Source organism: Schistocerca nitens, chromosome 12 (assembly GCF_023898315.1).
Source record: "Schistocerca nitens isolate TAMUIC-IGC-003100 chromosome 12, iqSchNite1.1, whole genome shotgun sequence".
In the NCBI taxonomy this organism is placed as follows: domain Eukaryota; kingdom Metazoa; phylum Arthropoda; class Insecta; order Orthoptera; family Acrididae; genus Schistocerca; species Schistocerca nitens.
The window spans coordinates 143488153-143506929 of record NC_064625.1 but is presented as its reverse complement, the minus strand read 5'-3'; the positions used below and the strand labels follow the sequence as shown (position 1 = coordinate 143506929).

Sequence of the window (18777 nt, the reverse complement as noted above, 5' to 3'; positions counted from 1 at the left end):
CAACTATATTTCTGACACATTTTGCAGATAACATACACTCATACCACTGAATGTACATGCAAAATTATATCATTGTTTGACACACAGTTCAGGAGATGTGAAGTGATAAACATTTAACACGTGAAGAACTGGCTTTTGCTTCACATTGTGCTAATTACCAGTGTTTCATAATGAGGGCATTATGTGGCTTTCAATAAACTGTAAGCATAATTTGAAACTTTTTTCCTCCCTTACTTGCTTTAAGTCAAATACAAGTTATACATAAAGTCCGAGAACACATTCAGTTCTTTATTGCACAAGAACTAAACATTGTACAGATCTCATACATATTGCATTTTGAAGAGAAACTCTGAAAGTTTCTTTTTACAAACATTCAATATGTGAACCATGAGCAACGCAGCAGATGTCAATACGGTAATCAAATTCTTGCCATACCCGTCCCAGCATGGCATCGTCGACTGCGGAAGTCGCTTCCCATATTCTCTCCCAGAGTTCTGCTTCATCACATGCTAGAGGCGGTATATAGAGCAGATCTTTAATGTGTCCCCACAGAAAAAGTCACACAGAGTGAGACCTGGTGATCGGGGAGGCCATTCCATGAAACAGCTGTCCTCTTCTGTAGCACGGCCGATCTACCGATGCGGCAGCTCCGTCTTCAGGTACCCACGAACTTCTCGATGAAAATGGGTTGGAGCCCCATCCTGCTGAAAGATGAACAGAGTGTCTGATTGATTTGAGGCATCAGCCATTGTAGCAACATGTCCAAATAGGAATATCCGGTGACAGTGCTCTCGGTGAAGAAGAATGGCCCCTCAGTTTTCAGTGTGACAAGGCACAAGAAACGTTTACCTTTGTGGAATCACACTCCAATTCAGTGCATGCGTGTGGATGCTTTGTACTCCATATTTGACAATTATGCCTGTTCACTTTCCCATTAGTGTGAAAAGTGGCTTTGTCACTAAAAATTAAGTCATCAACAATGCCATCCACATCCTCATTCAGTTGTTGCAACTGTGAACAAAACTCAAAACGCTTGTCTTTGTCGTCGTCATTGAGCTCCTGCACTAGCTCCAATTTGAATGGTTTCATAGACAGCTTCTGTCACACACTGTCATTGGAGCCATTTCAAGCCCACAGGATGCACGGCACACCGATTTCTTTGGACTCCATATGAATGTGTCTCCTACGTGCTCCACATTCACTTCACTCACCTCAATACGGTAATCAAATTCTTGCCGTACACTGGGACATTCGCTTCTCTTTGGCGGGCACAAACAACCCGTCGTAACAAATTTGTTGTGCCAGTAGTTAATGGCCTTCCTTATTGGTGGCTTCTTACCGTACTTGGTTCTAAACGTCCGATGAAAAGCTGTAGCACACTTGTTTTTGTCGAACTTCAACACACAGAACGCTTGCTGTGTACCTGAACTCGGTATGTTTGCGACTAGCGCTGACTATCGCCAAATTACCAAACTACGCTGTGGCAGTTAACATGAAAAAAGCTTTCAGGGTTTCTCTTCAAAATGACATGTGTATGATATCTGTACAGTGTTTGGTTGTTGTGCAATAAATAATTGAAAGTGTTCCCAGACTTTATGTACACCCTGTACTTAATGTATTGACTCATTGTAAAGTAATTGAACAACGAATAGTCCAGTTTGGTGTATCAATAATATTGTGAAAAGGATAGATTGCTATTCATTGTAAAGATGACATGTTGAATTGCAGACAGGCGCAACAAGAAGACTGTTACACATTTAGCTTCCAGCCGTAGGCTTCTTCAGAGAAGAAGGAACAAAAAAAAACCACACACACACACACACACACACACACACACACACAGTCACACAAGCAAGCACAGCTCAACACTCACATGACTGCTATCTCCAGCAGCTGCAGCTAGAGAGAGCGCTTTTTCTTTCTTGTCTGAATGTGAAAATATTTTGCAGACTGCCACCTCTGTATGCAGAAATGTGCATTGTAATAAGAGAGCTTTCCCAGGAAGATTTAAGGTCTCGTTTTTCCCATTTGCCGTTAGTCTGGAATGGCTGAGAAATACCTTGGACCTGTGCCAAGCATTTAATTGTGAATTCCAAAGTAGTCATGTAGATGTGGGTGGCAGCCAGATGTAGGTACCCTCCACAAGCCACCATACGGCACTTGGCGGAGGGTATCCTGTACCATTACTAGTTATTTTCTTTCCTGTTTGGCTCGCAAATAGAGCAATCAAAAAGTGACTGTTTGTATGCCTCTGTATGAGCCCTAATTTCTTGAATCTTATCTTCTTGGTCCTTAGGAGGAATGTATGTTGCAGGCAGTAGAATCGTTCAGCAGTCAGCTTCAAATGCATGTTCGCTAGAGTTTCTTGATAGTGTTTCTTGAAAAGAACTTAGCCTTCCCTCCAGTAATTCCCACTTGAGTTCAGGAAGCACCTCTGTAACACTCAGGTTTTGTTCGATCCTACCAGTAACAAATATAGCAGCCTGCTCAGAATTGCTTCAATGTTTTCCTTTAATCTGACCTGGTGCGGGTCCTAAACACTCGACCAGCATTCAGTATACGGTCTTCTTTGCTGGTGAACAATACTTTCCTAAAATTCTTCCAATAAACGAAGTTGTCCATTCTCCTTCCCTACCACAGTTCTCGTGTGCTTTTGTTCCATTTCATATTGGTTTGCAACATTACACCCAGTTATTTAAATGACTTGATTGTGTCAGGCAGAACACTACTAATATTTTAACCGAACATCACAGGTTTGTTCTTTGTATCGATGTGCATTAAGTTATATTTTACCACATTGAGCTAGCTGCCATTCATCACACAGACTAGAAATTTTGTCTAACAAGGGGACCATCAGAAGTCTAAACATCGGATTTTGATGGGACTCGGATATGTTGTAGAGGGACTTGCCCTGAGAATGAGGCTATCTGCTTTTTTAGCGACAGGCCTTGGTTTTTGAGAAAATTGATTTTGAAGTTCAGTGCGCACTGTAATACCGTGCTGGAGGTACCGTGTTCGGGTCCTTCTGTGTTTTTGCTTTCCTAAAATCAGAATAGTCCGAATTTTTTCCATTTTATTTTACAGAATATCAACAAACAGTGTATGTACATTGTGTGAAATTATTAAGAAATATTCAGTTTTGCCATAGTAATTTAATTTTCATGTCATTATTACAAAATCTTACTCGCTATTGCCTGCATCGCTTGCTATTCCACAACAGAAATCTGGATGATATTTGTCATAAAAGCAACCGAAACTCAATGTTTTACAACACCAAGCACATTTCATAAAAGCTACTGTCTTCCAGGTGCATGGAGTTTTAAAGAGTGATACCAAAAAACATTGTTCATTTACATTCAAAAAGGTTTCTCTTTCATCCGTTAACTTTGATGCGAACCATGCGTATTTCATCCGATTCGAAAAAGCATGTACCCTGAATTGATGCAAAATTAATGAGTGTAGTTCTATGGAATTGCCCCTAGATGCAATTCCTCTATTGGTCTTCAACAAATGGGGAGCATTCTGAATTTTCTTTGTGAAAATTTTAACCTGTCGGTAAAAATATGTCACAAGGCTGGCAAAGTGGAGTACACTTTGGTGGGATAACTTTTACAGTGCAGGTGCACATTCCTCTCATTCATGAAAATGGTGATTGTATATGGTCAGATCAGTCTGCCCTCACCTGTATCTATGATATATAGAAATTTTTCCTGTCCCACGTACAGAAGAATCATAGATTTTAAAAAGTCGCCGTACACCAGTTTCGTGAACTTCCCTCATTTTGTGCAGGATACAATTACATTTCTAAATTTGGGGATTAATTCATCTACTCTTTCCTGAACATTAGGGCCAAATTTTCCCGACGCTTCCTGCATACATAAAGAAACGTACGGGATCACCTTTCCTGATGCTGTTAGTGTACTGTGCTCTGTACGATTGACTTAGCTTGTTTAAATCTTCTCTCTGCACGAGAATGGTTCTCACCCCTTTCTCTGAGAGGGATTTATTGTATGTTGATTGATACTGACAGCTTGTTTGATTGGTGTTGATTATGTAATTGAGGTCAAAATTCCCAATAAGTATTTTTGTTTGTGTGTGGAATTCTCCACACAGCTACTAAAACTTCTTCCATCATTGCACATTCTTTGGCACTGATGAACTTCATAATCTTCTTTTGCCTAATTTTATGCTTTTGCTTAAATCGTTCACCCAAGCAGAGCTGGCCACGAAATGAAAGTAACTGATAAAAGTGGAACATCACCCATTGCTGTGAAGTTCTGGTTGTCACCTGCTCACAGAAGAAATTATATTATTTTCAAAGGACCGTCTCTTTCTTACAATGTATTTGACATATATGTTGATATAATTTAGCTGTTTCTAATTCTGCCTCGCTTCGACAAACTGTTCTCACGATCGATAGTGTTCCATTTATCATAAGTTCCACCTTGCTTCACATCCTCTTTCCATCGATATAGCATTGATTTAGGTTTTAATCAAGAGATGCCCTGGACTGCAAACTCTTTATGCTCAATTTTGGTTGTGCTACTGCAAGAGCAACTCCTCATTCTTTGTAGGATAGACACACATAATCTGCTGCTTAATGTGAGATTTTGTCGGCAATGAAATCGCCATCTCCGTCTACTCCCATATACTGCAAAGTAAATAGCTTTATATTATGTCAATTTGTCCGCAAGAGAAAGAACATCCGCACAAAAGTGAAACTTACCACCTCATATTCGTGCACCTCGTCTTCTTCGTTGATTAATAATTTGTCATAGATGATCCGTCTCTTGGCCAACAGGTCTTGTATTGAGATACATATCTCATTGCCAATTGCAATTTAATTAGCAGAAATCGTGCTGGACCATGTATTTGTTAGCAGATTTATATTACGAAGTAACTTTTCAGGGTATTTGAGGGCGTTAGTGATTGCGCCTCTCAATTGTTCATTCAACTCCTCTACCTCTGATGTATCTTCTTACGGCTGCACTTCTGTACATACACTTGGGTCGGCCATTTCACTGTACTCTTCAAACATGCATGGCACTAATCACGCATTGCGAGCAGAAGACATTGAAGACAAATACAAAATTAGCGGTTTAGGAGATAGGTCATCGCCTTTTGTTTGACCACGGCAATACATGTTCGTAATACACTGAGGAATGTCTGTGTGAACTCTGTGTATCATTAAATTATATCGCCTTAGCCAAATAAAAGGCGGTGACCAGGGCGATACACTGTCACAATACACAGAGTTTGCACGGGATGTCCGCGCAGACAGTCTGCTTTCTGTTTGATCGAGCATGCACAATTTAAACTTCTTAATAATTTCACACAATTTACACTGTTTGTTGATAATCTGTAAAATAAAATGGAAAAATATTGACTATTCTGATTTTTAAAAAAAAGGCAAAAACATGGAACGGACCCGAACACGGTACATCCAGCATGGTAGCTGTAAACCTTAATCGCTGTGCCACGCTCACTTGATTCGAGCATGGCTAACGTTAAGCATAATACAGTGCGCAGTGAACTTCGGAGCTGATTTTCTCAAAAACCGAGGCCCATCCTTAAAAAAGAGGATGTCCTCCTACTCACGACATGTCTACAAGATATCTGAGACCCAACAGAATACGTTATTTACACTTACGATGGTCCCCTTGTAAGTCATCTTGTATCTTGCTACAGTCACTCAACTTCAACACATTACCGTACATCACAGCATCATCAGCAAACAACTACAAATTTCTACCCACCCTGTCCACCAAATAATTTATGTATATTGAGAACAGCGGTCTTATCACACTTCCCTGGGGCACCCCTGATGATACCTTTGTCTCTGATGAACATTTGCCTTTAAGAACAACATACTGGGCTCTATTATTTAAGAAGTCTTCGATCCACTCACATATCTGTGATGTTATTCCATATAGTCGTACTTACGTTAACAGCCCTCAATGAGGCACTGTGTCAAATGCTTTCCAGAAATTTGGAATTTGCCTGAGGCAAATGCCATGGTTGTTCTTTTGAAAAACATTCATGCTATTTCCTTCTCCAATCCAGGCTTGTCAGCTATCTCTTATTATCCTTTTTCTAATGGACTGTTACACTGTAAACTTCCTTAACTTTTTAGATTTTCTTTCTTACACTTGTACAGCTGAGTCAAGTGTGTCATCTATGTCGACAGGAAGTTAAAAAGTAACCCTTCTAGCTTCAACAGTGAGTTGCATCCTTTCATATACTTTAAAACTGAAATTAATTTCTTCTATTTTTTTGCATTACAGTTTTGACTTACGATGGCCGGTGGTATAAATACAACAAAAATAACACTTTTTTGGTGAATTTGCAGGTCAGGTGAAGAAGGCTTCTATCCCCAGCTCATCGCATCTGCCGAAGCGAGGCTGCGTAAAGTGAAGCCGGACAGTCGTGTACTTCGTACAGAGGAGCCTGCTCTCAGGAAGGAGACCACGAGTTCGGAACAGTGGGAGGAGGTCACCTCAGAGGTGGAGGTGAGAACTGGTCCTTTCACCCCGAATCTCTGACTGGTTATAAAGTGGAGAAACATTATCACATAGTGCAAATTTACCTGCCATCTATAGTTTGCCATTGGAACGACACTTGCACAGCGGATTTTAATAGAAATTTGGTCATCTCTTTATTTGCTACCTCTAATATAAAAATACCTTAATCTTAATAAAACAATGGAAACTAGAGGTAGGAATATCAAAAATGTAGGGAAAGACAGAATGCTACTTGCTGTAAAGAAGTCACATAAAGTTGCAGATAAGCACAATTAAGACACTTACATTAATCTTTCGACCACAGCCTTCATCAGAAAAAGAAAAACGCACACCATTCATATACACAAGCAAGAACACCTCACACTCGCATGACCACCAACTGCAGCATCTCGGGCCAGCATTCCAGCCAGAGATTCTGGAGTTGGCGGTCATATACGCGTGAGGTGTGCTTGCTTGTATATATGAATGTAAGCGTTTTTCTTTTGCTGATGGAGGTTGTGGCCAAAAGTTTAATGTAAGCATCCTTAAATTGTGCCTGTCTGCAACTTTGTGTCTTTTTTATGGTAAGTAGCATTCTGTCTTTTTGTACATTGTTAATTGTAAGAAATAATACGAGGGCTGTGCAAGAAGTATCTGTGTTTTATTTATAAAATCAGTCTTAAGTCGCATAAAATTGTTTGACTCCAGTCACTTTGAGTAGTTACCTTCAGCTTCTACACACATCTCCCAACGCTGCTACCACTGCTGGAAGAATAGGAGGGGAGTCCCTTTGGTATGGTGTACAGCTGCTCTATCAAATTCTGCATAATCTCCTCCGTATTCTGAAATCTGGTCCCTTTGAGAGTATTTTCCAATTTAGAAAAACCAGAACTGCCTCAATGCTAGGTCAAGGGAACAGGGAGGCTGACAAAACTACAGCCGTGTCATTTTTGGCCAAAAAATCTGAGATAATTATGAATGGTGAGTCAAGATTCCAAATGTCCCCTGCCCACAAGTCCGGCCATTTGCATCTCTCAGCTCCATGAAGGTGGTGCAGACCCTCTTGGTGGTACTTACTGACATTAACACCTTCTGAGGTGTACTAGTGATGAACCATGCCATTGGAATTAAAAAAGACAGTCAGCGTGCAGATCTGGCTCATGTTTTTGTCTGCTTCCAATGAGATGACTGGAACTTTGTCATTGAGTTGTACCCATAAACCCAGGACTCGTCACCAGTGATAGCTATGTTACAAAAGTTGGGGTAACTGTTCTCAGTACTGTGCGATCTCCAAATGAAGTTGCTTCTGCTCATTGTTAGCAAGATCCTCCTGGGGTCCAAATGATCTGTTAAAATGAAATAAATGGATTTAATACTAATTTTAATGTCATCTGCAAGTTCCCTGATTTGATTCATCTATTGTGCATCACCAAGGTCTGTACACAATCGGTAACAACCTCGTTTGTGAATTTGAGGGCCTCCCTGAATGTGCTCAAGTCCTCATTGTTGAGGGGTCATCTTTGAAGAAACTGTACCATTCCTTTATCTGTGTGGTACTTTGTCCTTAAACACTTGTCAGGCCTTGCCCCAAGCTAAAAACAAAGTCTGTTGCAATAACATTGTTCCACCTTTTCTGTCATTGCCCACAACACAAAATGTGATGACTACCACTTATGTTTGTTCACTTGTCAATGGCTAGCCACTAACTGCTTATTTTTGTAATCGTGAAAGAATCAGGCGCGCACACACTGCATATGCATACCAAGTGTGCCCTGATGCCGTTGTTTGTTTCAATGATAAAAAATAAGGTTGGGTAGTTTGAGTAGCCCTCATACATAATTTGCAGTAAAGAGAACAAGTGTGTTAATATTATATTCATTAAACATCCTATTACGTGGATTCTCTAATAATTGGGTAGGGTGTGATCGTGCGTGCGTGTGTGTGTGGGGGGGGGGGGGGGAGGAGGGGAGAGAGAGAGAGAGAGAGAGAGAGAGAGAGAGAGAGAGAGAGATGACAAAGTAACACGTAATGAAACCTCGTGTTAAGGTTAAGTTTGTAGGTAAGAATTAGATTGTCAGTTGATGAATCCATCAAATGTGCATTTAAAATAAATATTCTGATAATGTGTTGGTTATAGAACAGCACAATAACTTTTTGTCGTAATTAATGCACTATTTGATATAAAAACCAAAGATGCAAGATTAATTCAGGAAGTTTGTATTATGTAATAGACAAATCTTTGATGAATATTTTGGGGCTTATTATGTGTATCGTATGTCAACTTTACAAAATACAAAGTGACACCATTGTGTAACTCTTACATAACACTAATTTATGTGGTTAAAATGTATTTATGACTGAGTAGAGCCATGTATTACTTTTTTTTTTGGCATGGGTGGAACAAAAATGGTAACTTACCAGAAATTGTTAGTTACCATGTTAACATCTCCAGTTATTTTTAGTATGTGCCAACAGCCAAGAAACAAGCTTTATTGTTGGTCAGTTTGTCAGCTGATGGTTGTCATGATCTTGTGACTCATTCTGGCGTAGGGTCTCAATCGGAACTTTGCTTAAAGGTTTTTTGGTGGCAGCCTCTCCCCAAATCAATTGTGTGTGAGCTACTAAATTATTAAAAACCACAGCAGTTTGAGCAACTGAATTGAGTAGTCACAGATATCAGTTTAGACATTACCAGACATTCATTTGCTAGTGATGTAGCCTCATCTTAGTTGTTAAGTTAACCTTGTTCATTAAACAATGCAAAGTCCATGTTGGAATATCTACAACATTATGAAAAGGTTAGATTGCTACTCACCATATAGATGACACATTGAGTTGCAGACAGGCACAATGAAAACACTGTTACACATTAATGGAGATGCTGAGTCGCAATAGGCACAACAAAAAGATTCACACAATTAAAGCTTTCGGCCATTAAGGCCTTCGTCAGCAGTAGACACACACACACACACACACACACACACACACACACACACACAAACGCAACTTGCACACAAATCTGCCGTCTGAGAGAGCTGAGACCACACTGCGAACAGCACCACCAGTGCATGGTGGGAGTGGCAACTGGGTGGGGTAAAGAGGAGGCTGGGACGGCGAGAGGGAGGGATTGTATGGCGGGAGTGGCGGACAGTGAAGTGTTGCAGTTTAGACAGAGGGCAGGAGAGAAGGTGCGGAGGGGGGAGGGGATAAGTAGCAGAAAGGAGAGAAAGAAAAAGAAATTAAGACTGGGTGTGGTGGTGAAATTATGGCTGTGTAGTGCTGGAATGGGATCAGGGAGGGGGCTGGATGGGTGAGGACAGTGACTAACGAAGGTTGAGGCCGGGAGGGTTACGGGAACGTTGGATGTATTGCAGGGAAAGTTCCCACCTGTGCAATTCAGAAAAGCTGGTGTTGGTGGGAAGGATCCATATGCACAGGCTGTGAAGCAGTCATTGAGATGAGGGATATGTTTGGTAGCATGTTCAGCAGCAGTGTGGTCCAACTGTTTCTTGGCCACAGTTTGTTGTTGGCCATTCATGCGGACAGACAGCTTGTTGGTTGTCGTGCCTACATAGAATGCAGCCTATTTGTTGTGCGTATCGCGACTCAGCATCTCCGCTATATGGGGAGTAGCAACTTTCCTTCTCTGGTATTGTTACATTCCATCCTGGATTTTCCATTGTTTGACTGTTACACATTTAGCATTAGGCCAAAGCCTTCTTCGGAAAAGCGCGCGCACACACACACACACACACACACACACACAACACCGCTAAGTTCGGTTGCTCCAGCTAGAATGCCACAATTTTTGTTCTCCTGCTTGCAGCTCAATGTTTCATCATCTTTATGGTAAGTAGCAATCTATCTTTTCCAGTAAGTAGCAATCTATCTTTTCCATAATATTGTTAACCTTGAATGAAATTTTCACTCTACAGCGGAGTGTGCACTGATATGAAACTTCCTGGCAGGTTAAAACTGTGTGCCGGACCGAGACTCGAACTCGGGACCTTTGCCTTTTGTGGGCAAGTGCTCTACCGACTCACGCCTCGTCCTCACAGCTTTAATTCCACCAGTAGCTCGTCTCCTACCTTTCAAACTTCACAGAAACTCTCCTGCGAACCTTGCAGAACTAGCACTCCTGGAAGAAAGGATATTGCGGAGACATGGCTTAGCCACAGCCTGGGGAATGTTTCTAGAAGTTTGGAAGGTAGGAGACGAGGTACTGGTGGAATTAAACCTGTGAGGACGGGGCACGAGTCGTGCTTGGGTAACTCAGTCGGTAGAGCGCTTGGCCGCGAAGGGCAAAGGTCCCGAGTTAGAGTCTCGGTCCGGCACACAGTTTTAATCTGCCAGGAAGTTTCATTGTTAACCTTGTTCATCCAGAATGGCATTCTGGAGTTGGCGGTCATGTCTGCATGAGGTGTGCTTGCTTGTGTGAATGAACGTCATGTGTCTCTCTTTCTGCAAAGGCTGTTTCTGAAAGCTTGTGTGTAACTGTCTTTTAATTGTGCCTGCCTGTAACTTAACGTGTCAGCTTTACAGTAAGTAGCAATCTACATCTTCCTACATTGTTAGTATGTGAATTACTTTAGTTACACGGAAAGTACATAGCAAGTGTGATTGTTTATATTTTAGAAATGGAGTGACGAGATGCGTGCGAAAGAGAAAGAGATGAAGATGGCTGCGTCAGAACCGATGGATGTGTCAGAATTGCCAGCAGTGCGGTCAAGAGCTAAAGTGTCTGCCTCTGCAAAACCTGCAAGTGTAAGTGTGCAACCTTAAAAACCTCTGTTTATTTTAGCTTTCTAAAAATATTTTAGCGATTTGGAACATCGTGTTCTATTGTGACCATTTTAAGTTGTAGGCACATTCTTGGGTGCCTAAGCTATCTTTGGCCAGTGATTAACTGTCTACATCTGGATTAGATTTATTTTAATACTGTGAAAGCCACCTAGCTGTGCACGGCAAATGATTCATTTTATCTTGTTGTAATTTCCCCTCTTTCATGTCCCATTAGCAAATGATGTGTTGGAAGCTTTGGTCTTGACACACCACCTCTCCCCTTCTTTTGTGTGTGTGTGTGTGTGTGTGTGTGTGTGTGTGTGTGTGAGAGAGAGAGAGGGGGGGGGGGGTTGGTGTAGATCAGAGTGACATAATTTTAGATACATTTTCACTCTTTAATTTCTTCCTGGTCAGATAGCTGGGCTGAGCAATGTACCACTAATACTGTTGGGAAAGCTGTCAACCGTCACATCAAATAGAAATTCTATTTGAGTCATCCTGAACTTGTCAGCAAATTGTCTTATTGCTGTTTGTCCTGTTTGGCAGAACGTTTATGTACACAGAGAACTGGATTGGTCCTGTCCTACTTCCATAAGTCACTCCTGATGCTGATCTTACCTCATCTCTGACAAACACTTGCCGTCAGTGAAAACATACTAGGTTTTAGAACTCAAAAATAGTTGAGCCTATCACGTATTTGAGAACACATTCTGTTTGCTCGGCCCTTCAGCGTTGCGGTGTGGACAGAAGCTCCTCGGATGGTGGTTTCAGTTGTAGTGGCATTAGGTCACAGTCTTAAGGTGTGTTTCCATGGCCGATGTTTCTTCTTCTTACAATGGAAGTATCCTCAGAGGCTGTAAAGGCTTAGTTGCTATTTGAATGCAAGCAATCTCAGCTAGCCAAACTGTTTTCACATAATCACATAGCCGTTGGCTCGTGACACATCTGATCACTGCTTAAGTTCATAGGGCTGCGTCGATCTGTGATTGGAACTCGTAGTGAAAAAGAGTCGGTACAACATGGTCCGGTCACATTAATGTGATCATTGCCTACGTTTGACATCGTCACACACCACTCGCAGACTGCAGGTGGGAGCACTAGCAGTGGAAGGGGACGTGGAAAGCAGCGCAGTGATTGTCTTATAGTGTTATAGGATCGATTTATCTGCCGCGCAAAAGTGAATTATCATTGGTTTTTGGGCCAAGGCTGAAAGCATTTCCAAAACAGGTAAGTCTGTAAACTGTTCGTATGGCTCTATGGTTGAAGTATATTGTGCACGGCAAAATGGCACTATCCAACTCCAGCGCCTAGGCAACTGTGGTTTACCGGGGCCCATAGTCGACAGTGGTGAATGGCGACTGGAGATGTGTACGGGCGAATAGACGTGCAACTATTGAGCAACTGACCACCCAGATGAACCGAGGGCTACCGACACTGTCTCCTGAATGACAGTTCAGCAAACATTGCTGCTTATGGCCTCTGCAGCACGTGGCTGGCTCATGCAACCGTGCTGACTGCTGTTAATCACCAACAAAGGCTGGAATTTGCACACCAATATCACAACTGACATCCTCAGTGTGGTGACACTCGTCTTCTCAGACGAGTCAGATTTTTGCTCTGTGGGACAGCTAGCCACCGATGGCCTCGTCACAGTGGTAACACCGGTTCCCGTCAGATCACCGAAGCTTAAGCGCTGTCGGGCTGGGCTAGCACTCGGACGGGTGACCGTCCGGTCTGACGAGAGCTGTTGGCAAGCGGGGTGCACTAGGCCCTTGTGAGTCAAACTGAGGAGCTACTGGATTGAGAAGTAACGGCTTCGGTCTCTGAAACTTACATATAACCGGGAGAGTGGTGTGCTCACCAAATGCCCCTCCACATCTGCATCCATTGATGCCTAGGGGCTGAGGATGACACGGTGGCTGGCCGGTACTGTTGGACCTTCGTGGCCTGCTCCGGAGGAGTTTAGTTTAGGACAGCTAGCCATTGGTGAGTGTGGCACGAAATGTCTGAAAGCAAACTCCCTGCAAAAATTGTCAGAAGGGTCCAGGCCAGAGGACATTCTGTGGGTGGTGTCCACATTTTGGGAGGCAAAGTGGATCAAGACAAGTATATCTGTCATTCAGGGCCATGTTCACACATACATGTGGTTTGTTCTTCCTCAGCGCAATGGCATATACCAGCTGGATGGTGCAGTGTATCACCCAACTCGTATTGTACGTGCGTGGTTCGAAGATCACCAGGGTGAGTTTACTGTACTGCCCAGGCCACCAAGCTCCCCAGATTTAAACCCAATTGAGAATCTGTGAGACCACCTCGAACACCCGTACCCACTGGAGGTCCTCATCTGAAAAATGTAGTGCACCTGACCACGGCACTGGACTCTCCGTGGCTCCACATCCCTGTCGGTACCTTCCAGAACCTCACTAACTCTCTTCCTGTGTGTCCCGCAGCAGTCTCTGTTACAAAAGTTGGTTATTCAAGCTTTTGGCATGTGGTCACATTAATGGGGCTGGATAGTGTATTTGGGCAATTCCATGTCAAACAAGTACAACAACCTGACCCTCTCAGATTTTTTTGATATTAATTATGCATATATTACTCATAAATCATAACACAAATTAATTTTTTCACATTTTTATGACAAAAGGTTAGAGTAATGTACCTTCAAAAATTGAAAAGATGACAAATTTCTTTACAACTCGTGTTCTAATTAAGGTAGAACAATAAAATTTACTTAATTGAAAGCTCTTTTATATGATACCAAACATCATTAGTTTAATATATATACACAAACTGTTTAAAAAAAACAACATTGTTGAATTTACCAAATTTTGAAAAACTGTACTTTTAAAAGTCTCAAAAAACATATGTGGAAGATACACTTTACATGTACATATTCTGAAATGAGCATGGGATCACTATCAAAAGCAATTTTATGTTTACGACAATTCTCCAAAATCACAGTCAGGTGAATTTCCATTATTTTGCTACACATGAAAATATTACAGTGTTAGATTTTGTTACATGGTCCACAAATTGTACTTTTGAAACGAATAACTGCTTATTAAACTTTAGTGCGAACTATTTCTTAATAGCTGTAAAACCACGGGAAAAAAAGAAAAAAAGAAAGCTATCTCTCATTTTAAAGATTATATATAAAATGATTCTTTGGTGTTGCCATCTGTAATCTATTCAGTATTTTATCTCTGGTTAATATTGTCAGCAATTTTCACCTATTGTAGAAAGTGACCCACACATTCTTTTGTTGTGAGGCAGCTGTAGTGAAATTGTGATTAACTCTGAAATGTGTTTTGAATCTAGCTTAAAGGTACTTTTGTACAAACCTCACAAGAGTCTGTAAGTTTGTATGCCTTTGAAAGTCCATTACTCGGTAACTTTTTATCAGAAAAATGTGAAAAAATTAATTTGTGGTACTATTTATGAGTACTATAGGCATACTTAATTTCATTTAAATCAAAGAGGGTAAGGTTGAAAATGATGGTTTCATTTGTTCATTTGACATGGAATGACCCATTTGCTTCATTTAGCACTGATGCCGATAACTAATCTAACTTAAGTCCTCTGCCTTTTCTGTTAAAGTTGTAAAGGTGCTTTTGAATTCCTTTGGCTCCGCTGTATATCCTGGTATAGCACCACTTCGACCCTGGTCTCAGGGTATTGTTTGCTACTGACACTGCCTCTGTCAATTTATCTTTGTAGCCCAGATGACAATTGCTTTTATGATCATTGGCGTAAGTATTGATGGTTCTTTTACTAGTTACTGTTTACATTTGATCGTGTGTGAAGCCTTCAATGGCTTCTGTAATAGGATTGTGTCAAATGATCTTTCACAAAACCCAAAGAAATTCTGGTTGTATGTAAAGGTTGTTTAGTGCCATCAAAGTTAGTCATTCAGGGATGAGGCAGGAACTGAAATTGAGTGAGTGTAGCAAAGCATTTCCAAACATTCTTTTACAAAGGAAAACCCAGGATAACTGCCCCATTTTAATCCTTTAGCCATTGAATAGATGATTGAAATAAATGTTAGTGCCAGTGGCAATTGAAATCATTAAAACTGAATAAAGCCCCACTGTCAAATTCTCTACTTAATTTGCAGCCGAGTTAGCCCCTCTGTTAACTATTATCTGTTGTCAATCCCTTGAACAGAAAACCATGCCTGGTGGTTGGAAGATGTCATAGGGTAGTAGAAGTGATCCACAATACTACTGTCCAATATCCTTAACATTCATTTCTTGCAGAATCTTAGAGCACATTCTTTGCTCAAACATAACTAGGTGTCTTGAACAGAATCTACGTATCAACCAGGATAGATTCCAAAAACATCAGTCATGTGAAACCAAACTCGGCCTTTTCTCCCAACATATTGAAAGCTTTTAATCGAGGCAGTCACGTAGAGGCAGTGTTTTTTTGATTTCTGGAAAGCATTTGAGTCATTACCACACCTGCGCTTATTCTCAGAGGTATGAGCATATGGGGGTATGAAGTGAAATTTGTGACTGGGTTGAGGACATTTTGGTAGGGAGGACATAGCACGTCATGTTGAAATAATGTCACTAATTTTAAACAACACTTTTTCTTTGTGGTTCTTTTGAGCATTGTCGTTTAAACACAATGGGCAATACTCGCCCAATTTCTCTCAATAACGTACTCCACAGGAGCTCATTTCTTCACCCACGGATAGTCCATAGATTATTAAATGCAAAGGTAATAACATATTGGTCAAAGATTATTAAATTTCTCGTTGCTTACATACACTCTGACATTTACATTCATCAAAATAATCAAGACCTTCTTCATAAGGAATAATTACAAAATTTATTATAACTGAAAATGTGTGTTAAAACATCTTGTATCAGAAATTACACCTGATACATAGAGAATGATGCAGTCAGACCAGTTTCATTACGATAGGCATTAGGAGATGAAATGTTAGGCAGAGAAACAGGCCTTACTTAGACAAGGGCCTAATTTCTGTTTTAACACTCCCCTGCTGTTAATTCAATGAAGAATGTTCATCTGAATCGTTTTTGCTTCAATGAGGTTACAAAGCAGAACATGACTTGAGTATATTGTGGGAGGAGAATGAAACGGTACTTTTTAGTCTGCTTATGTGTCACGTCCAGTTGTTGACGATGATAATCAAATGTATCTGCTTGCTGCAGTATTCAAGTCCTGGGTTTTGTAGTTTCTACTGTGTTCAGTAGATTAATATAGGGCTCTTTTTACATTGACAGATGAAGCTTTGGCTGTATAAATTTGTTTTGAAGAGTTTCTGATACAGAGTGCTCAATGCATTATTGATATTGTTTGATCAATCACGTGTCATTTGACCCGTGGGACAGTGATATCTCCTTAGCTGAGAAGTGTAATAAGTGTGGGGAGGTGGGGAGGGGAGAGATGAGCGGGCAACAAATTTCGTCTCACTGCCAACCGTGGGAGTCGGTACTGCATATTTTAGCTTTTTATTAACTTCTACCGTGTTTAAAATGTTTGCCTGTATCCATTTGTATTCAGAATTGAATTGACTTTAAAATTGGTCAGATACTTAACAATAGCATACATTTCTGCAGGAGATGCTAAAGTCTAAACTGCGGCCAGTGGTGTACTCACGTGTTTAGTGCAACAGTGTTATCAGTACTCATTGTGAGGTATGATGCAAACGATAGGGGTGTGTCAGCTGTCGGTTCTACACAGCCAGTGAGAGAGCGGCAAGCTGGCGATATGTTTTTGTAGTAAAAGACATTGTAACATTCTCACATCAGTATAGAAGCGAAATCCGCTTTGTGTTAAAATATTTGGAAGAAACACCCAAATATGTGTAACAATGGAGATATAAGTTTCACAACTCTGTATAGGGGTGGTGGTTATTATTATTATTATTATTATTATTATTATTATTATTATTATTACAATTTTTTATTATTCCCATTTAAAGATAGCGTTTGAAGTTGAATTCCTTTATGATCATTGTTTGTTTTTTCTGAGCCCAAATTTTCTTCATGTGTTCTCTGTGTTGTTTCTTTCGCTCCGCTGTCCATTTGCATCCTGGTCTCTTCCGTGTTGTGGTGTCAAATATATGTTTTTTTATGATGTTCCTGAATTCAGTTCTATTTGCTGCATCGTTTACTGTTATGTGTGCTTGTCTGAGGTCCTCTTCAACTGCTTTTATCCGTTTTGTTTTTCCCCTGCCTGAGTTGGACTTTAAGAATTCGCTTTGAAATTCTGTTTTCATTCATCCTGTGGATATGTCCGTAGAACTGCATTATTCTTTTCCTTATTGTATCCATAATCTTATCTGTGTATTTGTATAATTCTGATGTTGGTCTCTTCTTCCAGATTCCTTGCTCTTGTATCGGGCCAAAACTTTTCCTGAGAATTTTCCTTCCTGGTTTCTCTATTTCTTCGGTTTTAGTTTGCCCACCTATTTGTGTTGTTTCAGATGCATACAGTGCCTCCGGAAGTACGACAGTGTTGTAGTACCTCAATTTTGCATTAATGGATATGAACTTTTTGTTATAATAGATTGTTCTTATTTCTTTCCTTTCTCAGACGTTATGTCTAGTTAAAAATGGAAAGTGACGTGGACCTTGATCAAGCGTAACTTCCTTTTAACTGTGTGGTATATGTTACATTGCATTTAGGAACTTTCGGGTAATTGAACATGTATCAATAATTACAGATTTCTGTAGTTGTATATACATGTTTGTATGTAGCTGTATTGCGTTGATGTACTGGTGGATACTGTGTGGTACGACTCCTGTAGTTGATAGTATAATTGGTATAATGTCAACTTTATCCTGATGCCACATGTCCTTGACTTCCTCAGCCAGTTGGATGTATTTTTCAATGTTCTCTCCTGTTTTCTTCTGTGTATTTGTTGTGTTGGGTATGGATATTTCGATTAGTTGTGTCAATTTCTTTTTTTTATTGGTGAGTATGATGTCAGGTTTATTATGTGGTGGTGTTTTATCAGTTATAATGGTTCTGTTCCGGTATAATTTGTATTCATCATTCTCCGGTACATTTTGTGGTGCATACTTGTATGTGGGAACGTGTTGTTTTATTAGTTTATGTTGTATGGCAAGTTGTTGATGTATTATTTTTGCTACATTGTCATGTCTTCTGGTGTATTCTGTATTTGCTAGTATTGTACATCCGCTTGTGATGTGATCTACTGTTTCTATTTGTTGTTTGCAAAGTCTGCATTTATCTGTTGTGGTATTGGGATCTTTAATAATATGCTTGCTGTAATATCTGATGTTTATTGTTTGATCCTGTATTGCAATCATGAATCCTTCCATCTCACAGTATATATTGCCTTTTCTTTGCCATGTGTTGGATGCGTCTTGATCGATGTGTGGCTGTGTTAGATGATACAGGTGCTTGCCATGTAGTGTTTTCTTTTTCCAATTTACTTTCTTCGTATCTGCTGATGTTATGTGATCTAAAGGGTTGTAGAAGTGGTTATGAAATT

The 18777-nt window shown here is 40.5% G+C and overlaps 1 protein-coding gene across 1 annotated transcript in view; it reads left to right on the top strand.

The window, feature by feature from the left end:
- Positions 1-18777, top strand: part of LOC126215048 (uncharacterized) — a 159097-nt gene that overhangs the window by 18676 nt on the left and 121644 nt on the right. Inside the window, exons 2-3 of the mRNA XM_049941690.1 lie at positions 6350-6509; positions 11136-11264. Of these exons, the coding sequence (XP_049797647.1) occupies positions 6350-6509; positions 11136-11264 (289 nt within the window). The remainder of the gene's footprint in view (positions 1-6349; positions 6510-11135; positions 11265-18777) is intronic.